Source organism: Amborella trichopoda, chromosome 4 (assembly GCF_054954075.1).
Source record: "Amborella trichopoda isolate Santa Cruz 75 chromosome 4, AtrichopodaSantaCruz75HAP2 v2.0, whole genome shotgun sequence".
Classification (NCBI taxonomy): domain Eukaryota; kingdom Viridiplantae; phylum Streptophyta; class Magnoliopsida; order Amborellales; family Amborellaceae; genus Amborella; species Amborella trichopoda.
In genome coordinates, this window is record NC_142339.1 from 8,493,979 (window position 1) to 8,520,607 (window position 26,629).

General features: G+C 38.2%; 1 protein-coding gene across 1 annotated transcript; it reads right to left on the reverse strand.

Moving 5' to 3' along the window:
- Window positions 1-24,001: 24,001 nt before the first annotated feature.
- Window positions 24,002-24,965, reverse strand: LOC148782242 (transcription factor bHLH36-like). The gene is made up of 3 exons (XM_088865333.1): window positions 24,718-24,965; window positions 24,303-24,587; window positions 24,002-24,223 (listed from the first exon to the last, which is right to left on the reverse strand). Exons 1-3 carry the CDS (start codon window positions 24,958-24,960, stop codon window positions 24,152-24,154), a joined length of 600 nt encoding a protein of 199 aa, XP_088721459.1. The 5' UTR covers window positions 24,961-24,965; the 3' UTR covers window positions 24,002-24,151.
- Between the last annotated feature and the right edge of the window lie 1,664 nt (window positions 24,966-26,629).

The window sequence follows — 26,629 nt, forward strand, 5'->3', positions numbered from 1 at the left end:
TGAAGAAAGAGGAGCCCCAGAAGTTCGTGGTGCGAGAGAAGCAGGGATCAAAGGGTTAAACGGATACTACCCAGTTTTTTTATTTTGAGAAGCAGGGTTCAAAGGGGTTAAATCTACACTGTCAAATTTAGGTTTTTGAAAAATAAAAAATGGTTCGTTTCGTTTAAAAAAAAAAAAAAAGTCATGAAGTTTATAAAATGGACATACGTGTAATAATAAAAAGTATTAGGTATTTTGATAATAATAAAAAATAAAATAAATATATATATAATTTTTTAAAATTTATATATATATTTTTTTAATTTTATTTGGATAAATCAATGTGTATTATAACAAGGTTGATTAAGGTATAGCAATCAAATAAATCGACTAGAAGAACTCATTTTTTTGCTTTTTGAATGATAAATTGACTTTTTTAAGAGAATCTTTTGTTGAACTTTTAATTATAACTCAGACCTGGTAAGAATGGAAATGTAGATGTCACCTTATGAGACCTACCATATTGGCCACCCCTGCCTGGGCTCACTTTGAGGAAACGCATAACAAATTTATCTATGGAGAAAGTTCAGATAAGGTTTACACTTTAAATTTTAGAATTAAGGTGTATCTCAAAATTCTATAGGAAAATACAATTTTGATAATGAAAAACCATCAAATTGATCATCTCACGTCTGGATGCATGGATATGGATAGAAAAATAAAGCTTTTAAGTCCAAAAACCTAATACATCGTCCAACTCACCTTTTAGACCATCAATCTTCAAGATTTTCATGTGTTTATAGATCTGCGTTATTTGAACTATTTTTAGAGTTTAAAAATTTATAATTAAAGATAAAAAATAGGTTCTCAAGCCATACTAAAAATTTTCAATACCAAATTGCATCTTAAGACAAAGTTTGGAGGTGCAGTGTACTGTAATAGTTTAAGGTTGCAAGCCTATGCAAACCACACCCTTAATCTATGTATAGCAATTGTTGTAACATTATTGTCCATGAACATGAATGCTTATTGTAGACGCCAAGAATTGATTGACTTGCTATAACCTTATCATATCCCCCAAAATTAATACAAAGGAAATCTATCAAATTGTCCGCAAATGATGAACAATTATACACTTTGCTCGAGTCTCTTTTGATTTAATTTTTTTAAAAAAATTTATATAAGTTTGATACCTTATATTATAGAATTAAAGTGCACCTTAAAAATTACAAAAAAAAGGTATTTTAATATTTAAAAACCATATAATTGACCAGCTCAACGATTAACCTTTATGTATGGGTGTTGTTTCAATAAGGTTGCAACCTTAAACAATTCAATTAAGGCGCACTTCCAAATTTTATTATAACATATAATTTTGGTTTAAAAATTCTTATGATTATCTTAAAATGTATTTTTATATCTAATTATAATATTTTAAACTTTAAATATGGTTAAAATCATATAGATCTATAAACATGTGAAAATCTTGAAAATGGATGGTCTAGATAATATATTATAAAATGCATTATTTTTACGACTTAAAATATTTTTCTACCGTTTTTAAGGTTGTAACCTGATATAAACTTTTCCCTTTATTGTATTGAATAGATATTTTTAACTGGTATTCCAATCTTGCATGCAAAAGGCTCAAATAAAAAACATATACAAAGAAAAGCATGTCCACGAGGTTATCACATCTCATTAATGCATTGGATGTTGTTTGATGGAAGAGGTCCCACAAAACACGTTCATTCTATCCTTTTGTCACATTCTAACCTATGGATTGATTTGGCGGGATGTGATTATATAACATGCGGTGATTGTTTTCATTGTGACCATGTGGATCTTATTATACTTTTTTGTGTTTTTTTTTATTTTGATCCCAGAACAGGTTTTATTTGTTAAGCTAGTTTTTTGCTAAAAATCAAAACGAAAAAGTTTATATAAAGTTGCAACTCTAAATATAAAACTACATATACACCTCAAAAATCAATAAAAAAAAAGCTGTTTTAATGCTAAGAAGCCCTCGAATTGATCATCTTGACAACTAAATATTCGAATAGAAAAAACAAAAATTTGAGTCCCATAAATAATGCATCTTGCAACCCATTATCTAGACAGTTCATTTTCAATTATAGATCTACTTGATTTTAACCATTTTAGAAGTAAAATTTTATAATTAAATATAAAAATAAGTTTTAATATAAAACAATTTTATACCAAAATTATGATAAAATTTGGAGTTGCACCTTAAATGGATTGTTTAAGGTTGCAAGCTTATAAAAACCACACCCAAATCAAAATGAATCTGCACTTCTCATAAAAAACACAAATGACCACTTTTTTTCAGAAGATGCTTTTAAATCATTTTGTTGTTGGGAAGGTTTCACTACTTTAGAGTAGCTCATGAGTCATGACCAAACCCAAAATAACATAATGACTTTAGTCGAAAAGAGTTCAAAATAGAAAACACATCAAATAAATGCAAATACTCAATAACTAGAAGGGAGAGTTCAAATAGAAAACACATCTTCCCATTCAACACAAAATCCAGAGACAAACAATCCAGAGAGGGGAAGAGGAACAAGTCAAAATAAAAGTTTGATTTTCCAAGTCAATGCAAACAAACCAACATAGATCAATATACACAGCCCATCTTCCCAACCAAACAACCAGAAAACGATCAAATAAGAAACCCATCGTCCCAACCACAAAAAACTAGAGAAATATCATGACACATTTCATCCCTTAAACAAAATGGATTCGGCACAGTTGAAGTGCAGCAGAAATATATTTTAAAAAGTAAAAAAAGAAAATGAATCATGGTCGACAATAATCAGATAAATTTATAAAGGAAAAAGCCCATGATTGATACTATGAACAGCCACCACAATAAGCATCATTGAAGTGATTGTGCAAGAAAGGACATAGATGGAGAAAGACACATTAAAGTTAGAGCAGAAATTACTCTTCACTATTATAAAGAAACTAAATTGAACAAGTTTAGAACCAGATCGTTGCTCCTTACCATCATTAAAGTTGGAGAAAATAATTCAAAATTATTAAATATATGCCATTATAAGACAACCTCAACATTGACTAAATTTCAAATCGCCACCTAGAAGAACTGGTATTTAATGAAAATCGAATTAGCAATTAATAAAATAATTTTAAAAAACCCTATGAATTATTTACACTGCAAGCACACACCTGTCATAGAGATAGGCTTGAGTGATCCTTGTATTTGTTTTTCTTTTGAGGCTTCTCTCTCAAGGAGTTAGTGATCTCTCTACATTATGTTTTCTTGTTTGCGTAAGAACCCGATATAAACAGAATCTTTTGCTTCACGACTCAAAATAAACCACTCATATTTTCTAAAATAATTGAAGCACATTATCTCCTCTTTCACTTCAAGACCAATTTGTCCTTTTGAATAATCAAATCCAATTTCATATAAGCTCCCGTCTTATTTCTTCAATTCTTTTTTTTTTTTTTTTTCGTTTTCTATTAGTTTAGGCTTCTCTTGTCTCATATCCTCAATTCCTGTTTTTTGGGTTTTCCATTTGCTTTAGGCATAAATGCTTCAGTGGCTTTCCTTTTGGTCATGTATGTGCATAGTCGTAGGAGAGTTCAAATGACATGTGATCAGCCATTTAACAATATCAAGCTCAAGGCTCTATATTACAAAAATATCAAAATTAAGATTATTGTTTTTAACTTTATTACTTCGGAATCATGTGTGCGAATGACCAGGGATGTTTTGGCTCTATACAACCCTTTTAATTTAACTTTAGTTGTTTCAGTGTTTTCTATCTCCCTTTTATTCTGTATCCATCTACTTTTCTCACGTCATGGAAAATTATCACAATCACATATTCTAATGACTAGATCTTTAATGAAAGGATTTGACTGGGGACAAATTGTACATTTTATGTATTCAATGGCTTGGAAAATATCATTGTTCAAGTGGTTTGATTTGTGCAGTGAAGTGTTCAATCTAAGTAAAATAGTCGTTGTGATGCTTGGTATAGAAGTTTCTAATTATTACAGGCATAATTTATGACAATATGTTCTTAAGTTGAGATCACTATGTCAATGATGAAAATTATATTTTTTTCTTAGAAATGCTCGCTCAAGATGAAAACGAGCTTCGACGTAGGGCTTCAATATTCAGGATAATAAATACCTTAAAGGAGGAAAAGTTATCAAAGAATTGTGTAATACAAGAAAAATCTCAAAGTAGGTCAATATATATGTCAGGAATTCACTCTAGTTCCATAGTGAAGCACTTTATGTGAAATTTATAAGAAGACCTTTCATAAAATCCTTAAACAAATTGGGATGTTTCAAAGCTAACTCCATTAATTCATGAGACGTGCAGTTTCCAGAAAAAGTTTAAACCTAGTAGATCCCTCAAATATTGATTAATAGCCAGAATAGTTCTTTATGAACTTTTATTGGCAATGGAGTTTCATTGTAACTGAATAATGGGTCTATAATGGTGCAACATTCATGATAATACTTCAGAGCATTAAGTAAAAACAATATCAAAGGAAGTATTTCAAACTATTAATTTCTTCAGGGAAGGATGTGAGTCACTTAACCCATTCATCTAGAACACTCAAATTGTTGTGCCGTTTCCACAAAAAGTTTAAACTTAGTAGATCCCTCAAATACGGATTAATAGACGGCATAATTCAGTATGAAGCTTTATTGGCAATGGAATTTCATTGTAACTGAATAATGGGTCTATAATGGTGCAACATTCATGATATTACTTTGGAGCATTAAGAAAAAACAATATCAAACGAAATATTTCAAACTATTAATTTCTCTAAGGAAGGATGTGATTCACTTAACACATTCATCCAGAACACTCAAATTGTTTTCCATGGTTCATATCAAAATCCATTTATAAAGGAGTTGTAATGAACTCCTAGGTTTCAAAGTTATATTTGAATATTACATATCAAATCAATTTCATGTCTGTGATCCATGCTTTGTAGTTAAAATGAATATTTAATTCATATAAAATAATGAGAAGACAAGCAAAGGTCTTGTATCAGCAGTTTGAGTAGAGAAATCACCCATAGGGAGAAAGAATAATTCTTCTATCGTGGAGTAAAAAATATAAACAGTTCTCAAAGTAGGTGAAGAAATTTCAGTTAGAGAATGCACCACCAAGTTAGCACAACAAGTACTATAAAAGAAACAATAAGGATACTAAAGCATAAACATATAAGTGAAAATAAGATTTGGGACCACAAGGTCCCCTTTTATCATTTGAAAGTTAAGCAAAAAAGAGTACAATAACTGAATAGTTTGATCATATAGAGAGAGCATGAGAGCAGTAGACATGAAGCCAATTTCAAAGATCTCCAAAAAATAGCATGTTTGTTGAGGATTATAAGAGACAAAGAAAGTGTTTGGCAATTAAGAAAATATTCACATCATGAATTTGCATCGATATAGAGCATAGGTAAAGCAACTAATTACAAGGTTGTCAAAGTAGTATAACTAAAATAAAGGGTAGTTGAGTGAGGGATTGGGAAACAAGAGCCTGTTCTAAAGTTTATGACGGGAATAGTTGTTGCTACTACAATTGGATATAAAGGAAAACTCCATAATAAACTAGGATTGTATCCCCCTCTGACATAACCAAACTACAGTCATAAAAGAAAACATTAGGGGTGCCTCTAAGCAATCTCCATGAAAGATTCACACAAAAGCTGTGAGCTTGACTTACACATGGTGTTGGTGTCAATAAGGTGATTTCAAAATAAATTGTTTTTGTGTATTTCCTTTTAGAGAAAGAATTATTGTTGTGGATATACTCTCCAAAGTATAAGTCTCGGAGACATAATCGATTATCCAGTATCAATTTACCCTCATTCCAGGAGGTGACCAGCTCTTCAAATTAAGGTTTATGGACATCGAATTCAATGCATGTTTTGCATGTCTTTCTAAAAGTACATCAGCCAATTTTAGCCTTACATAAATGTCTTTCATGGACTTCATCTCATGGAAGATAGAAAAGCATTCCTAAAGCGCTCAACCTCAGTAACAAAATCACTACATGTCGAGAAATGTTTTCAATTAGTTAGTTAAGCTCCAAAGGAAAGGCATATAGTTAAGGGAATTCTACCTCTTAAAGGTGTAATTGAGTAATGTGACTATGCATAGGTTCAGAAAGTTAATGAAATTCGTTAGTTGTTGATGAATGCAACAGTATGCCCAAAGTTCGAACCCAACTGCTAAATTACACAAAAAGTAAGGAAAAACAAATGCTTAGTACTGACACCATTGTCTACAATACAGTGAGTAGCATTGTTTTATGTAGGTTAATGATGATTTAATCAAGTTCTAAAGCAATATAATTGCATGTAAGTTTTCCACTAAAGATGATGTAATGAGTTTAAGGGAAATGTTCTAAGCTCATTGTTGAAAAAATTACGGTCCAATGACTGAAGTGAAGCAAAATAAAACAAGCGGGAACCGAGTATCATACCTGAGTGCTCGCAAAACAGTTTTGGTGAACGAATGTAAAGAGGAATGATCAACTCATGTAGGCACATCCGACAACTACTAGAGCTGCCGAAATCTATTTCACACCACAAATCCCGAGTGAGGTAGAAGCTCACAAATACTCTCAACAAGTGCGATTCAAGAGCAATCCGAGCTCGACTCTCACGCACAACTCTTTATCCCTCAGAGTCGGATCTCTCGTTAAATCTTAAATGGGAGAGGGATTGTAGTCTCTCTCTCTCTCTCTTTCTCTCTCTCAATGGGAGCTCTCACACCTCTCACACCTTTCTCGTGTGTGTGTGTTGTTGTTTGTAGAGACCTACTCCCCTCCCCCTTTTATAATGAGAGAAAAGGCCATCTCATTCATGAGGGAGTAACCTCCTCATGAATGGGCACCCTTATGGTGCATGGTGCATGCCATTCATGAGAGCGTAACCCCCTCATGAAGAAGTACCACCTCGCCCTACCTCCCTTCATGTTGTAACGTAAGTCAAACATGAAGGGGGTATGGTCCACTTGGGTGTTCCCTCACACTAGGGGTGCACCCTCATGTATATATCTCTCACTGATCACGTATATGGGAGGGGTTATATTTCCAAATAAGAGTTGTCGTTCATTATCGCGTATCGTGAGTATTCTTTCATACAAAGGGAAAATGCAGTGTGTGACCTATTGGAGCAAACATTATGTTTAAAGAGAACCATACCAAGTTTCCAACCAACTAGCATGGAACACTTCATCTCCCATTCGGACACAATTACTTTCAATGTGCATGTAATGTATATTGTTTTCCTGTGGTACCAAAATAGAGTGTGATATTAAATGGTCTTCCCTTACAACATACATTATTCTATTATGACCCCGACTATTGTCTCAATAATGTCCCAGATGAGTCTCATACTTGACCCTATGGAATACCTGCTATAGTGAACGATCGAAATAAAGTTTTCTAATGCAGTCTAAGGTCTATGAAGGCATCATGGGTCACCTACAAAGTAGCCTCGCACAATGGAAAAAAGTAACATGATCATCTTTTTCCACACGAGTAGGTGTTTTGGCCACTAATATAACATGTGTTGGATCACATTAAATGTGCGTCGAAATCCACACCATGCAGGTTATAGTCTTTTCGCAGCCATGCAACCGATCGCGACCTAGCACCCCACAGTCACATCCATGCATCAACTTGAACATCCTTGATGTTCATCCCTGGCTACTTACAGGTACATGATTTTCGGGATGTGAATCTGAATTGACTATGTCAATTCCCTTATGGAATCTCATCTCGAACCCTTGGTTGAGGTGATAAATATACCATATGTATATCTCATCCTCCAATATCTTAGAAATTGAGGGTTGCAGGTGCGAGTAGTGAGCTTGGACTTGCCGACAAATTAAATGATAATCTCACACTATTGTGTGCCCATGTGTATTAAAGTGTACAAACTATCCACAAAATAAGATCCATATTTCTTATAATAGTGTTCCAAGATCCACTAAACTCATAGAATCCTGAGGCCCATAGTTCTTACATGATTCTGATGTGCGGTCCTGACAATTGCCTTAGTCAAGGGATCTGCCACCATTTCAATTGTTGGAATACGAGTTAACATCACCTGTTTATGTGCAATAATGACTCGAATATAGTGATATCTAACATCAATATGTTTTGACTTTTCATGCTACTTTGGGTCTTTTACAAAAGCAAGTGTCGTTGTATTATCACAAAATACAGTGACATGCTCATTTCCAGTTGCGACAACACCCAAGTTTCTTAGAAATCTTATCAACAATACGACTTCTTGTACTGCTCCACAACAAGCAATGTATTCAAACTCCACAGTGGAGAGAGTGACACAGGACTGCTTCTTGCTACACCATGAGACTGCACCGTCTCCTAGCAAGAAGACATAACCTGAAGTCAATTTACACTCATCTAGGTCTGCTGCCCAATCAGCATCACTATATACCCGTAACTGCAAATCAGTTCCTTGGAAACATAGCATTTGACTTGAGGTTCCCCGAAAGTATCAAAAAATCCTCTTCACTGCTTGCCAATGACCATGTCCTGGATTACTTTGGTGTCGATTAACGAGAGCCACTGCATAGGCAATATCTGGACGCATGTAGAGCATCGCGTACATCAAACTACCAACTGCACTTGTATATAGAACACGAGATATTTTGCTTCTCTCAACTTCTGTTGCAAACACATGTCAAGACTTATAGTATGCCCTTTCTCAACTGGAGTATATATGAGCTTCGAGTCTTGCATACGGAATCGCTAAATAATCCTTTAGATATATGTTTCTTATGACATAGTAAGAAACCTTTGAGAGTGATTTCCATGAATCTTAATACCGAGTATGTAACTCACCTCACCCATGTCCTTCATCTCAAAGTTGGAGGACAACCACTCCTTCGTGGCAACAAGTTGCTCCAGTTCATTCCCAGCTGTTTATGATGAAAACTCGGATGAACTTCAGGTGAAGATCTTTCAGGTTTTTACACCTTAAATTAATAAAAACTAAAATGATTAAAATGGTAGAGAAGGTGAGACAAATTGAATTCAGATCTGAGGCCAGATCTGCTCGAAAACGAGCAGATCTACTCTCAGATCTGTGGCAGCACTAGCATGATCCAAGACATTACAAAATACGATTTTTAAGTAAACAAACAGATCAAAGTAAAATGAAAACAATAAAAGCAAAAGAGATAAATGGAAGAAAATGATACCAAACCGAGCCGGATGACCTGAGATTCCTGAGCCTTCTAAGAATCGGTCCTCTTTTGTCTCTTTGATCTGGATATTAGCTAGCAAGTCCATTCACTATAGGGTGGTTGTGCCCTATAGATGGTTCTAGGTGTCCTAAGTCTAAGCTCTCTCATGCTTAAGGGTTGAAGTTCTAGGAGGCTAGGGGTTTCCTGAAGCTATCTCTAGGGTTTCTAATCTCTCTGAAGCTCTAGGGTTTCCATCTCTATCTCCCTAGGTTTTTCTCTCTCTATCTCTAATTGTATTCTCTGTCTCACCCCAAATGACCCCGAAAATAGGTCTTATAGGGGTCAAAGCTTATGCACGCATAACAAACAAATCTCTCGGTCAAAGATGCACATTTTGAGGGTCATGGATTTGGACAGCACGGGTCATATGGCCCAAGTAAATGAAAAAGTCAAAATTCGATTTGCTGCTGATCGGAACTAGGCGGCACGGGGCGTGTCTCCTGGACAACATGGGTCGTGTCGCCTAGGCGACACATCCCATGTCGCACACATAAATTTTGGTTAAAATTAATATTTTTCTTCTCTATGTGTTTCTCATCCTCTTGTGAAGCTACCAAAAAAAATTTGGATCAAAAACGATTTTTTTACTATTTTTAATGATGTTTTTGGTAAAACAGGGCAATTGCAAGATGACTTGGGCGACACGACCTGTGTCGCCCGGGCGGCACGCCCCGGTCGCCCAAATAAAAAATTGTCCAAATTGATCGTTTTAAATTCGAATGTCTTTCACAGCCTCTTGTGAAGTTCTCAGATAAAATTTGGGTCAAAACGGATGTCTTTTGCTATTTTTAATGATTTTTTTGGTAAAATAGGGCAATTGCAAGATGACTTGGGGAACACACTTTGTGTCGCCTAGGTGGCACGCCCCGCGTCTCTCAAACCAGTCCAAATTGAGGAGTTTCAATTTGGATGTCTTCCTCAGCCTCTTGTGAAGCTTTCAAAGAAAATTTGGGTCAAAACGGATTCTTTTACTATTTTTAATGGTTTTTTTGGTAAAATAGGGTGTTTACAAAAATTTGGGTCAAAATAGGGTTTCTACAGGGTTTCGAGCAGGCAAATGGATTCTGAATCACAGGGTAGGTTGTGTGAACTATGGATTTGGGTTTACTAGGTTAAGTGTGATCCTAAAGGTTCAGGAAACCATCGAATTTATCAGATTTAAAATAGGGTGTCTACAGTTGCCCCTCTTTCGCACTCCCTAAGATGAACGTCAAAGATAATCTCTTTCTGAGGTCACGTGGTCAGAGGGCACATCAACTATCCCTCTAAGTCATTGCCCTCACCAAACTCACCCATCTAGGGTATTTTTCCACCTAGGGTTTTCATGAGTCACACAAGCTTGAAACTCGTGTTAGATTTTCTGGCCATGCCACTTAACTTCAAGGGTTTTGCAGTTTGAAAATTTTTAACCCTGGCATCTTCTTTGATCTCCTTAGGGTTTCCTAAGGTTGTCTATAGGTTTAGGAAAAGGGAGGATAATGCAGACATTGAAAATTTCTTCCTGATGTCCTATGATCAGAGGGCACGCCAACAATCCCTACAAGTCATTGCGCTTATCGAGCTCACCTACCTAGGGCATTTTTCCTCCTAGGGTTTTTGGCGTGAGATGTCGGTGAGTTACACAAGCTTACAACTCGAGTTGGATTTTTTGGCCATTCCACGTAACTTCAGTTTCAAATCTTCAAAGTGCATTTTCCTGGATTTTCTCAAGATTTCCTAAGGCTTTCTATATGAAAAGGCTTTCTATAGGAAGAGACTTGTCTGGCCGAATCCTAGGAGAGACGAGGCAGCAACGCAGTAATCGTGGCAACGCAGTGATTATCATATACGGTGTCCAAGCTCCTTCGTTTTTTTAAAAGTAATTTTAGAAATTTTAAAAGTAGGGGGAGATTTGAAATAAAACACGGAGCAGGGACAAGCTACGAGTTTAACAAAGAAATTAAATTTAAAAAAAAAACAAACATATAGTGAAAATTTTGAAACGAGGAAGATAATTTCGAAAAATAAGGTTGGTTAGCAGGTTTAACTCTTGCAACTATAGAGCCCTCTAAGCAGTTTAACGTCTTGCAGAGATGGACGGTGTAGTCGATAGTTATACTTATATGACCATGGAGTTATTATTATTATTATTATTATTTTATATATATATATATATATATATATATATATATATATATATATATATATATATATTGCTACCCGTGTTGGGGGGTGGTTTTCTTTTAATGTAGGTCTTACAGTTTAATCACTTGTGACTCCTTTGGTGGACCCTATGTGGGCATATCGGGTCCTTGCTTGAATTTTTGGATGAGAAAACATCAAGTATTTCTTTATCTTCCAACCTCAGCTCTTGTGTTGCAATTCAATGAGAGTTCTCTGGCGTTTCGAGCGAAACAAAGTCCTGAAAATATAGGATACTGCCCTTGCGTGTTCAAAATCTCTTTGGATTTTTGATTTCGTTCCTCCGCCACTCACCTTTCGAACTTGCAGATGATCTAGGTCCTTAACAATGTTCCGTCAGGCTAATGCTTATTGATTTTCTTTTAACATCACTTTGACTCAGGGAGAGGAAGAGAAGATGTTTAGAGAGAAAAGACTTTGGGGAGTAGAAGGAAGGAAAGAATTTCTTCTTTTTCATCGCCTTGGGGTCCCTTTCGAGTGTTCAGTCTGGTAGCCTTTTTTCCAACTCTTGAGGTTCCGTTCGGATTTTTAGCTTAGCAGATTTTTTTTTTTTTTTTTTTTTTATAACTTTGGGGTTCCTTTCGGGTGTTCAGCCAAGTAACCTTTTTTCCAACGTTTGGGGTTCCTTTCGCATTTTCTACCCAACAGATGTTTTTTTTTTTTTGTGAAGAAGAAGGAGAGAGCAATGACAAAGGAAGAGGAGATTTTTTTTTTTTTTTAGTAATTCACCTTAAGATCATGTAAGAATTCGATCATCTTTCCCTCCTCCAAGTGGCAAGGGGGGGGTTCTAATGTAGGTCTTCCTCTGATTTCCCTTGACCCAGGTTGGCATCCAAACTCTCTTTGATAATGGTTGTTGAATTTTCTTTGAACTTTTCTTTTAAACTGCTCCACTTGAACCTTGATTTTGAGACTAAAAATCATTCTCAGTCCAAATCCACTATCCTTCTGTATGGACGGATATGCTCATCAGGGGTTTTTCCTGTTAATGGAGTACTTCATGTTATACATTAGGCGTTAATGCCTTTTGAAGTGTGAGGTATGAATGCCTCATTTTGTTATTTGCAAGGGGTGAATGATCACCCAACTCCTTTTCGATAATCTTTTCATTGTAAATTTAAAATTGCTTTTCGAAGGTTAACTCCGTAGTAGGCTCCGGCTCAGTGCTCGAGGTTAAGTGAGACTCTCACACCAGAAGAGTGATTAAGTTGGTATTAGATGGACTTATGGCATGTTGGGAGTCAACGAAGAAGGGAGTCTCATTAGTTGCCCCTACTATATCCTCTTTCCCTTAAAATTTGTTTCTGAACTATGACATTACAATCCCCACTGGTAGATCTTCTAAGCTTCTTAGAATTTCTTATACATAAGCCTTAGAAGTTGAGAAATCCCATATTCCCATTTTCTCTAAAGAGTCTTGGAGGTGTTTCATACTAGCGAATTGAGTCATCATTGTAGCTGTGAGCTGGCTCGGTTTTATGGTATGTTGAACCTGATTTTGTGGTATGTGGCTCGTATGAACCGGCTTTTGGGCCCATGTAGCGGGTTGCCCTCAGGATTGAGCCTGAGGAATGTGTTGAACTTGATGTGCTGATTGTCGGCTTGTAGACTCACCCGAGTCAAATTGGGTCATAGCATGTCCATTACTCGGAGGTTGCCCAGCTTGGCCATGCAAGGAGGGCTGCAAGATAGGATCACCACTTAACTTGGATGGGCGACTCAAGTTGTTATGACTACTAGACCTCTGACCTTGGGCGGCTAGGTCTACCTGACCTTGACCTTGATTAGATGATCTATCCCTAGGGTTAGGGTATTCTCTTGCCCCAGCACTAGACTGAAAGAGTGAAGGAATTCCATGACTACTGTCAGAGGGAGTCTGCCCTCTAGGTAGTCGTGGGCTTGACTGATGATTAAAACTAGACCCATGGCCCGTAGTGGGTTGGATTGGCAGACCAACAGCCCTAGGATTATCCTGGTTTGAGCTAAAATGTTGGACTTGGCTTACGATTTGAGTTTCTGACTTGACTTTCTTGGACTGAGGGCGCTGGATGGTGTATCCTCTATTGAGAGGGTCTTGAAAGTAAGCATGCACTTTAGGATTGTCTTTATATCGTGTTAGATCTTTACTGGTGATAGGTTGCTCGGGTAGACTTTCCCTAGTTGTATGTGAATCCACCAGCCTACTAACTGGCTGATTACTAAGACTGGAATGTTGAGCTGCTATATGACCATCGGGGTTCATACGACTGAGATCGACTGACTCAGAGATTTCGGCGGGGGCCTTATTCTTGTTGTGCCAACTGGATTTGAGGTTAACCCCTATGTCTTGGAGGATTACCCCGGCCTGATCCCTTGATTATTCAGGGTATTACGAACCTCATTAATCTGTTGGCTCGTGACTTTTAAAGGGTGGCCTTGAAGGCAGCTTGGACGGCTAGGTTTAGTTCTATGCAGGTTGAGAGTCGGCTCACTGACACCAGTGCTATGGATAATTTGTGAGGGAGCACTATGACGGTGCCTCTCGGACTGACTAGGTTCTTTGGATCTAAACTGAGTAGGGGCCATAGGGTTGGACTTTGCTCTGTCATTGGTCATAATTCCTAGACTTGGTGAGATCTAGACTTGATGCATCATGGTAGACCTACTATGTCTTTAAGGGCAAAACCCTAATTAAGATCTAGGCTAGGACTAGACTGGATGAAACCTGTTGGACTCAATGGGTTTTGGTTTGAACCCTGAACTAAGGTAAGCCTAGTCTAGCTCTAGAGGCAACTCTACGTTTAGACATATGCTAGAACCTAGACCTAGACTAGATGGGTACGAGTCTCGGCTCGAACCAAGAGTGGGTCTGGGTTCAGACCTGGGTGTGAGCGTGGTTTGGACCTGGATTGAGCTGGGTGCAAGCTAGGGTTTGGACCAAGAGGGCTGTAATAATCAGACCAGGTGTGGACCCGAGTTGTATCAAAGTTGGTTTAGGCACGAGCCCTTAGCTCGGACCAAAAGGGGGCCTAGGTTCGGACCTGGGTTTGATCCTGGTTCGGACTTGGGCTAAGCTGGGTATATGTCTGAACTTGGACCCAGGGAGTTTTGATGATCAGACTAGGTGTGGACCAAGACTAGATCAAGGATGAACTGGGAATGAGCCTTCGGCTCGGACCAAGTGGGGGCCTAGGTTCGGACCCGAGTGTGAACTTGGTTCGGACCTGGGCTAGGCTGGATACAAGCCTAGACTCAAGAGAACTTTGATGATCATACCCAATATGGACCCGGAATGGATCAGAGATGAACTACGAACAAGCCTTCGGCTCAGACCCAAATGGGGCCTAAGTTCGGACCAAGGCAAAACCTGATTCGGACCTAGGCTAAGCTGGATACAAGCCTGGACTTGGACCCATAAAGTTCAGCTTGGACTAAAAGTGGGTCCGGACTTGGATCTAAGATTAACCAATAGAAATAAGCAAGCAAGCACACAAAAAATTTTGACCTAGTATTATAGGTAGGCTTGGCTTGAGAGTGGGCTCCTAACTATTGAAATGCGGCTAGGCTAATATAGATCCCTACATAGGTCCTGGCCTCCTGTTATAGGATGTTCACTAGGTCCTACTATACGCGGAGTTGTTTTGAGGCAAAAGATTACGGAGGGGTGCTCACAGTTAAAGTTACGTGAATCTCAACCACCTCAACTCTCAAAGCTAGGTTCCCCTCACGCCGTTAATGCTGATTTTGAGGTTTTCAAAATATTTGTTTGCTAGTTTCCCGGGAACTCCCGGTCCGGTGTGTGCTGAAGTGTGTAAAGAAGCACGCAATTAAAATAAAGTCAAGCACACAATGCACACAAAATAAGAAAGGAAATAAGTGAGCGATTGACACTAATCGTTCTTAGCGATGCGCGCTTCGAGGCGAAACTCGCTCGAAGCACAGTATAGATGGAGTGGTAAGCAACCCCTAAGAAGGTAAAGTCAGAATAATGAGACCAGGCACGGTTCGTGCTATGTCGAGCATGGCCCGAGTCAAGGGTGACTCACACGAGACACAGTTTAGGGAGGGTGCAAGCAGCCCTTGATGTATATATATATATTTTTTTTTTTTAATTTTTTTTATATTTTTTAACCTTGATGAAATACAATTAAACTAAGCATGGTGAAAGCAGGGAAAACATGGTTTCCATTAAAATTAACAAACTAAAATAAAATAAAAGAGTCAGAAACAACACAGTCCTATCTGAAGCAAAATATTTTTCTTATATTTTTAACCAAAAGTCCCTGGAATGGGCATGTGGGGTCCCAAAATTTATCTGGATCACTTGCAGTTGGGCGACATAGGTGGTGTCGCCCGGGCAGCACTACTAGTGTCGCCCTTGCAGGGCGACACTGCTACTGTCGCGCAAAAAAAATTTATTTTTTTATTGTTTTATATATTTTTATCTTATTAATCTTGATGAAATAAGACTACTTTAAACTTGGAAGAAGTATGAAAAAAAAATTTATTTATGATGAAATAAATTAAAACAGAGTAAAGTAGAACAGTGTAGACAGAACAGTAAAATATATTTTTTTAGTATTTTTAAAAATTTTATTTTGCTCTAAACTTTTGTGGATAGTCACAAGAGAGTCCCAAGACGCAGCTTGCAAAATTTCAAAAAAATCTGACTTGGGCGGCGGGGGGCACCAGAGGGCGTGTCATTCTAGACCTGGGCGACATGCCCTGTGTCGTCTGGGCGGCACGCTTCATGTCGCTCGGGCGGCTTTCCTTGTGTTGCATAAGGCAAACAGGGTTGCTCAAAAACTAATAAATTTTTTTATTTTTTTTTATATTTTTATCTTCTTAATCTTGATGGAATAAGACTACTTTAAACTTGGAACAAGTATGAAAAATATTATTTATGATGAAATAAATTAAAACAAAGTAAAATAGAATAGTGTAGAAAGGACAATAAAATTTTTTTTTTGGTATTTTTAAAAATTTTATTTTGCTTTGAAATTTTTTAGACAGTCACAAGAGAGCCCTAGGACCTAACCTGCAAAATTTCGAAAAAATCTGACTTGGGCGATGGGGGGCACTAGAGGGCGTGTCGTCGCCCTAGACCTGGGCAGCACGCCTCGTGTCGCCCAGGCTCCAAGCCTCGTGTCGTACAAGGCACACAAGGTCGCTCAAACATTTATTTTTTTTTATTTTTTTTATATTTTTATCTTGTTAATATTGATGAAATACGACTACTTTGAACTTGGAAAAATTATGAAAAAAATTTATTTATGATGAAATAAATTAAAATAGAATAAAGTAGAATAGTGTAGACAAAACAGTAAAATATATTTTTTTAGAATTTTTAAAAAATTTATTTTGCTCTGAAATTTTGTGGATAGTCACAAGAGAGTCCCAGGACCCAGCCTGCAAAATTTCAAAAAACAATCTAACTTGGGCGATGGGGGGCATCAGAGGGCGTGTCGCCCTAAAGCTGAGCAACACAGCCCGTGTCGCCTAGGCAGCACGCCCTATGTCGCCAGGGTGGAATGCCTCGTGTCGCACAAGGCAAATAGGGTCCTTGTCACAGCCAGGTTTTGGCCCTTTTTGAACTGAAAACAATGAAAATAGTGAACAAAAATCATAATTTGGCGCTTGGATCAAGATCGAAATGCCCCACGGTGGGTGCCAAACTGTTTATGATGAAAAATCAGATGAACTTCAGGCGAAGATCTCTCTGATTTTTACACCTTAAATTGATAAAAAATAAAATGATTAATATGGTAGACAAGGTGGGAAAAATCGAATTCAGATCTGAGGCCAGATTTGCCCGAAACGAGCAGATTTACTCTCAGATCTGTGGCAGGCCCAACATGATCCAAGACATTACAAAACACGATTTTTAAGTAAACAAACAAATCAAAGTAAAATTAAAACAATAAAAGCAAAAGAGATAAAATGGAAGAAAATGATATCGAACCGGGCCGGATGGCCTAGTACTCCCAAGCCTTACGGGGCTCGCCCGTAACAGAACCGGTCCTCTTTTGTCTCTCTGATCCGGATATTAGCCAGCCCTATAGATGATTCTAGGTGTCCTAGGTCTGGGCTCTCTCAGGCTTAAGGGTCGAAATTCCAAGTGGCTGGGGGTTTCCTAAAGCTATCTCTAGGGTTTCTAATCTCTCTAAAGCTCTAGGGTTTCCATCTCTATGTCTCAAAGTTTTTCTCTCTCTATCTCTAATCATATTCTTCATCTCCCCCAAATCCCCCATAAAGAGGCCTTGTAGGGGTCAAAGCTTGTTGGGAAGGATATGCATGCATAAAAAACAAATCTCTCGATCAAAGATGCACATTTTGAGGGTCACAGATTTGGGCGGCACGGGTCGTGTCGCCCAAGTAAATTGAAAAAGTCAAAATTTGATTTTCGGTTGATCGAAACTGGGTGGCACGGTTAGTGTTGCTTGGGCTACATGGGTCATGTCGCTTGGGCGGCACGGGTCGTGTCGCTTGGGCGGCACGGGTCGTGTCGCTTGGGCGGCACGGGCAGTGTCGCCTGGGTGGAATGCCCCGTGTCGCCTAGGTGACATGTCCCGTGTCGCACACATCAATTTTGGTTGAAATTGAGATTTTTTATTTATAATGTGTTCCTCAACATCTTGTAAAGCTACAAGAAAAAATTTGGTTCAAAACGGATTTTTTTATTATTTTTAATGATTGTTTTGGTAAAACAGGGCAATTGCAAGATGACTTGAGCGACATGCCCTAGTCGCCTGGGTGGCATGCCCCATGTCACCCAAACTAAAACTTGTCCAAATTAATGTTTTTTAATTTATGTGTCTTCCTCATCCTCTTGTAAAGCTCTTAGAGAAAATTTGGATCAAAACGGATTTTTTTACTATTTTTAATAATTTGTTTGGTAAAACAAGGTAATTGCAAGATAACTTGGGTGACACGCCCTATGTCGCCTGGGCGGCACACCCCGTGTCGCCTGGGTGGCACGCCCCGTGTCGCTTCGGCGGCACGCCCTGTGTCGTCCAAACTAAAACTTGTCCAAATTGATGTTTTTCAATTTGGGTGTCTTCCTCAGCCTCTTGTGTCTCAGAGAAAATTTGGGTCAAAATGGAGTTGTTTACTATTTTTAATGATTTTTTTGATAAAACTGGGTGTTTACAGAAATCTGGGTCAAAATAGGATTTCTACATGGTTTCGAGCAGACAAACTGATTCTGAATCACAGGGTAGATTGTGTGAACTATGGATTTGATGTTAAGTGTGATCCTAAAGGTTTAGGAAACCATAGAATTTGCCAGATTTAAAATGGGGTGTCTACACCAGCTAATAAAATATCGTCAATATACAAAGACAGTATCTGAATGCTTTTCTTATGCTTCTTAATGTATACACAATGGTATTCTTGAAGCATTTCAAAACCTTAAGTCATTATAGCCCTATGGAATTTGATATACTATTGTCTTGATGACTGTTTGAAACCATATATGGACTTCTTGAGCTTGCACACTTTGTGCTCAAGGCCAGAGGGTACAAAACCTTTAGGTTGCTCCATATAGAGCTCTTCCATCAAGTCACCATTTAGAAAAGCAGTCTTCACATCCATTTGGAAGAGTTCCAGGCTCATATGTGTGACGATTGTTAGGATTAGACGAATTGATGTCATTCTCACCACCGGAGAGAATGTCTCATCGTAGTCCACTCCCTCAATTTGGATGAAACCTTTCGCCACTAAACGGGCTTTATACTTATCTAGAGTTCCATATGCCTTCCTCTTGATTTTCAAGATCCACTTGTTTCCAATTGATCTTCTATTTAGCAGCAGATCCACAAGTTCCCAGACTTGATTCTGCTCCATAGAACTAAGCTCGTCTTTCATGGCAGACATCTATTGTTCCACAGCAAGAGAATTCAAGGCCTCTTGGAATGAGCTAGGCTCATCAGCATCAAGTGAAATGCGTGTGAAACCCTCTACTTTGAAGTGTCTACGAGGAACTTTTCCATGTTGACTCCTTCAAAGTTTGACCTGCGATTCACTCTCAATAGTGTCTCTAGCATGGTCGGTGACTCAATATGGGTCATATGCTCATTCTCAACCAATGGTTCACTCCCACTATTATTGACAATCATGGGAAAACTCCCACTATTACCCTCAAGTGAAGGAACCATCTCAATATATGTCTGAGATTCAGGCTCTTCATAGACCTCGTCAGACATACGAGACCGCTACCTGCTATGGAATTTTGTCTCTATAAAATCTACATCGCAAGATTTTATTTCCTTCATCCCGCCACCATCACGTTCTTGACATAACACATACCCCTTCGAGTGCTCAGAATATCTGACAAAAATGCACTCGAAAGGCCGCCTGTCTAGTTTCCCTATCAATTGAGAAGGGATGTGAACATGTGTAGCTGACCCACAAGGGCATAAATGAGAAAGATATGGCTTTCTACCTATCTATAACTCATAAGGGGTCTTGGGAACAAATTTTGATGGCACTCTGTTTAGGACATACATCATAGTAAGTAGTGCATCTCCCCAAAATGAAATTGGGAGGCTGGCATGAGTCATCATAGACCTCACTATGTCCAACAGAATACGATTCCTTCTTTCTGCAACAACATTTTATTGTGGAGTGTAGGACATCGTCTCTTGTCTTCGGATTCCCTTATTCTCACGAAGCTTATTAAATTGATCAGATAAGTATTCTTGCCCTCGATCAGTATCAAGAACCTCAATTCTTTTATCCAATTGATTGCAACCTCTAGCATAAAACGGCGAAAGCAATCTATTGCTTGCAATTTATGCGAGATAAGGTTTACATACCCATAGCGAGAATAATCATCAATAAATGTGATAAAATAACAGGAACCGTTGCGAGCCATTTCATTAAATGATCACAAATGTCAGAATGTAGTATATCTAGAAGACCGGTTTCTCTTTTTGCTTTAAGAAATGGCTTTCTAGTTGATTTTTTAGCTATACATAGTTCACAAGTAGCAACAATCCTTCTATGGCTAATCGGATCATCTTATCTTTTCCTATATGGGCTAGCCTAGCATGCCACATTAAATAGTTGTATATAGTAGAAGAGGTGGAAAATGATGGCAATGTCATATAGGTAGAAGGAAAGGAAAAAGTAACATCATCATCATCCAAAATAAACATGTCACTAAAAATTTGACCATAACAGTGAAAACCATCTGAAAATGTAAAAGTAGCATAATTATGCATGAAACTGATAAAGCAACCATCTCTAACTAGACATAGAACTGAAAGCAAACTTTTTCTTATTCCAGGAGTATAGAGGATGTGCACATCCTCTGATGCGCAATTCGCCATGAAGATCTTCTGACTTCCAACCAGCAAAGTTTGGAGTTCAACGAACCCTTCTCGATCCCTTGTTATATGCCTTGTCGCTCCTGAATCCACAATCCACCCAGTAATTTGTGAATGAGCAACAAGCACCTGAGTGCAAACATTTGCATAACTAGGGAAATCAGCTCATACCTTTCTAGGTTCAGGACATTCGCGTACATATTGGCCCTTCTTCTCGCAATTGTAGCAAGGTATTTCAAATTTGTCCCTTGTGCGCCTCCCACGTCTATGCCTGGCCTTTTTCTTTTCCTCAACCTCTTGCTTAGATTACTTCTTCCTTTGAGGTGCTTCATTCCTAAACTTACCTCAAGGTTTACGGCCTCGAGACTTGCTTAATTGGGTAACTAGAGATATTCCAGCTCCAGAAGATGAGCGAAACTCAGCCTCTATCTCAAGGTGATGAGAAAGTTAGGAAATAGTTGTTACACTTTCATTATGCAGCATCAATGACTTTATACTTTCCCAAGATTCTGGAAGAGACCTAAGCAATCCGAGCATCTGTTGCTCGTGACTGAGTTTGTTTCCAGCTGCCTCTAAGTCACGTATCATATGAGACATTTTTCAAACAATGTCTGCCATCGATACATTTGAAGGCATTTTGTATGTCTCAAAAGCCATAGATAAGGCTCGTAACCGAGCAGTAAAAGTGCCAACATACTTCTGTTGAAGCGCAACTCACATGGCTTTTGCCGTGGTGAATCCCTCAAATTCACGAATGAGGTCATCAACCATAGTACTTAGCAAAGTAAAGTAAAGTGAGTGTTACGGTCAGCATTGTCACATGCCTCATACTTACAGAGAAGTTCTTCAACAGCACCTTGTTCAGGTTTTGCTTAATGGTACTTAGGTGTTCAAGTGTACCTTGCTCATTTAGAAGGTATTGCATTTTCCTATGCCACATAGGAAAATTGCTCCAACTCAACTGTTCACCTTTAGTGAGATCTGCGATCACAATTTTAGAAGCCATTCTAAGTCAAAACAACAAAATTGCACCAATTAATATGGATGTCTCATGGTTTGTTTGATACATGATGGCACTTAGATTATCCTTTTTATGCTTATTAATTGTCTTCCTACTTGAAAAAAACTTGACTTTTAAAAGTCTTGATAAGAAAATTTCGCATGGCCACATTGTACTCTTGCTTGTAATCAATACCAAGTTTCTTTCTTGGATCTAGCATCTCAAATACCTCACATGCACCTTCCTAGATGCACTCCCACTAAAAAAAACTGCATTTTTATGTGGCCTTAAAATGCCAAAAAATTGAGTAGAGCTCACTTGCACGGCATAACATATGAGGCCTATCAAGATTAGTTAGCCATGATGCTCATGGTCTAGGATGCCTCATCTTGCATAGCCCATGTATAAGGCCAACACGACTATGTGGTTGGTACATAAGGTTACATAGCGCACATGCCTATGGTCTTAAAATAAGCATCATGTGCACTTTGCAACATCATAGGCCAACCATAGCCAAGCCTTCACAAGTAAGGCGGAAATGATAATGTGGGGAACCCCGTTCCCCGATGGCTCTGATACCAATGTTGGAAAAATTACAGTCCAATAATCGAAGCGAAAGCAAAATAAAACAACTGAGAACTGAGTATCATACCTGAGTGCTGGCAAAACAGTCTTAGTGAACGAATATGGAGAGGAATGATCAACTTACGTAGGGGCGTCTGACAACTACTAGAGCTGTCAAAATCTATTTCACACCAAAAATCCCGAGCGATGTGGAAGCTCAAATACTCTCAACGAGTGTGATTGAAGAGCCATCCAAGCTCGACTCTCACACATAACTCTTTATCTCTCAAGGCCGTATCTCTCCTTAGATCTCAAATGGGAGAGGGATTGTAGTCTCTCACTCTTTCTCTCTCTCAATGGGAGCTCTCACACCTTTCTCGTGTGTATGTTGTTGTGTGCAGAGACCTACACCTCTCCCCGTTTTATAATGAGAGAAAGGGCCCTCTCATTCATGAGGGAGTAACCTCCTCATGAATGGGCACCCTTATGGTGCATGATAGATGACATTCATGGGAGGGTAACCCCCTCATGAAGAGGTGCAATCTCTCCCCATCTCCCTTTATGTTGTAATGTAAGTCAAACAAGAAAGGGTTGTGGTCCACTTGGGTGTTTCCTCAAATTAGGGGTGCACCCTCATGTCTACACTCATGTAATAACAATGAAAACTTGAACTTGGATTCTCAGCATGAATCGGAAACATTCTTATTGAGTAATATCAAGCACAAACAGCCACTCACGATGTGCAAAAATGGAGACCAACGTGCCGGTTTTGAACAGTAAAAGAATCTAGAAAGTATTCCAACAAACAAACTTATTTCTATGAGAATATGCTTGCTTTCTAGATAAAAAAAGATATAGAATCCAAAGTCTTCTTTCCATATATTTTACCTATCAATTTTGAATGCCAAAGTATTGTGTTCTTTCTCTAAATTTGGATACCATAAAGGAGAAATTATCTTGTTTATATATATCTGTTTTCATTGGAAAATCAGTTACTGACAAGTGAACTCTTTCTACACTCCCTGCGCCGTGCCGCCCCGACCCGACCTCCCCCCAACCACCCCCATATAATTAATTGAACAATAAATATGAAAATAAGTCTAGAGATAGAAAATAGAAATGAAAGAGTATATTACAAATCTAAACTCTATACAATTCAAAAGCTAGCACGGTATTCACAACATTATGTACTTGGAAACAATTTTAGGAATATGAAGAATGATGATTAGAGAACAATTAGCAATTATCAGTCGCCTTTTGTCATAAATTATGTAGTATGCAAGTAAGGTGGGTGATAATCCTTGAAGTCTCAATGAAAATCTAAAATGCATGTAAATGGAAGGAGAGAGGAAACTGCCCAAACAAAGCAGTGGAGCTTGGAGATGGCTGGGTTGGTGACTAAAAGGATCCTATAACGGATTGAACTGAGTATCATGGAGAAACATTTCAAGAAAACAAAAACATTGAAATAAGAAAACCAAAATAATGAGAACAATTCCAAATTCCAACATCCGAAACAAGTTTTAGCTGAAAATTTGCTTTCATTGGATGTGGTGGTAAATTCATAGTTTTTTAAAATAAGAATTCCTTTTTTAAATTTTTTTTTTTTATTTTCCACAGTTAGCAAGGAAACTGGAATCTTCGAGGTTATATGATAGGGGTAGGCCGTTGCAAGCACAATTATTCTATTTGCTGAATAGATGAAGAAATTAGACAAAAGGTAAAAGAGTATGAAAATCCACGGAGGAAATTGAACATGAGATGGCAATTTTGTTAGATTGAAGCCCCAAGAGTCTCAAAACTCCAAGGTATGTCACAAGTGCCGAAAGAGATGCCTCAGCTTCTCCTGAACTTCACCAACTTTGTCATCTTGGGTGTCATTAACCTGCAAATAATGATCGCTTTTGTTATGAGACAAAGCTCCTCCTCCAGCAAATAATATGAACACCCCCATTAGCACTTACCTCACACCTCAGGCAATGGAACGAGCAGTCCCTCGTGCATGTAGAAACGCAGGAAGTCACCTCAATTCCCGATTCTTCCAACACCACAACTACATCAGAGACCCCAACTTCACCGTCCCGACTTCCCCCAATCATCACCTCGATACCATCTCCACAGGACCTCACGTCGACTGTCGGAACACCCCTGAGCATGTCCCTTGTCTCCCTCAGCTCCTGGTTCTTCCTCTTCTGGTGTGCTATGTAATTGGTTGCCTCCTGTAATTGGTCGCACATAGACCTCTTCCCCTGAGAGAGAACAAGCATGCGCACTCTTATTAACCTTTCCAAGCCTTAGAAGCTCAGTATCCCAACCTAAACATGAACCTTTCTCTTAAAAACCAAGCTTTGTTGGAGGTGGGTGTGCTTAAAAGATTACCTTGAGATAATGGTGTGGGATAAGAGATCTGAGAGAGGCGAGGCATGCAGCCATCTCGTCCCGCCTCTGACGCTCCACATCCCTGTGGATCCTTCTCGCTTTCTCCCTTACACTACCTGCGTTTGCGTTTGCGTTTGCGTTTGCGTTTGGAGGAGGAGGGGGCGTCTGAAAAACGTTGTGCGGCTCCTCAATCCAAAAGCTCGGATCCAGCTCATCCCCCATCTGGCATGCATTGAATTCCATGCTCATATGCCTCCTCTCAAAAAACCCTAAAACAAGCTCTCTCTCTCTCTCTCTCTCTCTCTCTCTCTCTCTCCATGAATAATGTGTGACATCAGCCATCACCTGTCCTTCCATAAAGTAGCGTAAACAGCATCCCCGGAAAATCCGATATTTTAGGAAGGAACAAAGAGGACCCACACTTGCATTCAGGGTGCGTGTCTCAAACTGTGAATATTTAAGGGTGTTAAAGTTCAACTACACTATCCGGGAAGATCTAATATTTTAGGGTCCGAGAGTTTATGATATCTTTTTTAAAATAAAGAAAATGACACGGAGTCTAGATAGAGATGAGTCCCCCCTTAAAAAGCTGTTTTTGAAAAAAATACATAAATCTTAAAGGACCTATTTTTTTAAGGACATATAATCTTTTATCATGGATATCACAAATATATAAAAATAAATATATTTTAAATTTTTTAAATTAATAATTTTTAGAAGGAGAGTTAGTTTCAACTGTTTTTTTTAGGAGAGGGAAAATCAAATTGAGGCACATATTTAAAATTCAAAAGAGGAGGTTGTTTCGATGCCCAAAAATTCTCAAATCGATCATGTCGACCTCAAGATGTATGGACATGAGAAAAAATTGATTTCAATTCTTGAAAATACTGCATCTTGTAATGCATTTTTTGGACTGTCAATTTTCAAGATTTTCAAGCGTTCATAGATCTACTCGATCGACACTAATTTTGAAGCTTTATATTTTATAATTAGAGATAAAAACGTATTGTAAGGATGTCACAAAGATTTACAGTACTAAAACAACATCTTTCCACATTATTTGAAAGTGTGCCTTACTTTGATTGTTTAAGGGGCCCAGCATAATACAAACCACACCCTTTAGATGGACCACCCTGTTGCGTCCATCTTTAAGATAGATGCTTTATACCTCGGGGAATGTAAATGAAGAAATGTGTCCCCCGACGCATGGAACAATTTTCCTTATTCAAATTAATGTGTAAGAGTGTGGCTAATGCCATATAACTATGCAATCAAGAAATAGTCAAAATTCAAAACCGATGTTCAACATAACATCAATTCGGATTAGAATAACTTGATCCAGATTTTCAAAGGAGCAACTCTAGTTTCCTCAAAATATTAGTATCCGGCATCAATTCTATGTAATTTTTTTTATTTACTATAGGCTCCACATTTAATATTTCTTATTTCTTATTTTAAAATTTTTATTATTTACAAGAAGCCCCACACACATTAATGGAATTCACATGGTTTCTCTCTTGTAGTATTTTATAGTTCATTAGTGCTCAAATTTTCTCCAACCTCCAAAATATTGGATAAAAAAATTATAAAAAAATATCCTTATATTTAAAAATAATTCAAAAATACCAATTTTTTAGGGTTTAAGCCCAAAATGCCCTTCACAACCCTAATAAGGCCGGGCTGTTCCTTGTGCATCACGGCCCTATTAGAGACATGATGAACCATTGTGGCGTAATGCCCAAGGTCCCCTCTCTTGGATTCCTTGGGTATTTCCAAAGCATCCAAGGGTACCTTGGGTATGGTGCACCACTACTCTATTAGGGCCGTGATACCCAAGAAAAACTGCAATGGGGAGCCTTGGGGCATCACGGCCTTAATAAAGCCATGAAGGTTATTTTTGGCTAAAATTAGT

Excerpts from the sequence above, each read along its gene's own strand:
- LOC148782242 (XM_088865333.1), bottom strand. The coding sequence starts at position 24,960 with ATGGAATTCAATGCATGCCAGATGGGGGATGAGCTGGATCCGAGCTTT. Across the intron at positions 24,588-24,717 it reads TCCCACACCATTATCTCAAG|GGGAAGAGGTCTATGTGCGA; the intron begins GTAATCTTTTAA and ends GTTCTCTCTCAG. Across the intron at positions 24,224-24,302 it reads TCCATTGCCTGAGGTGTGAG|GTTAATGACACCCAAGATGA; the intron begins GTAAGTGCTAAT and ends CATTATTTGCAG.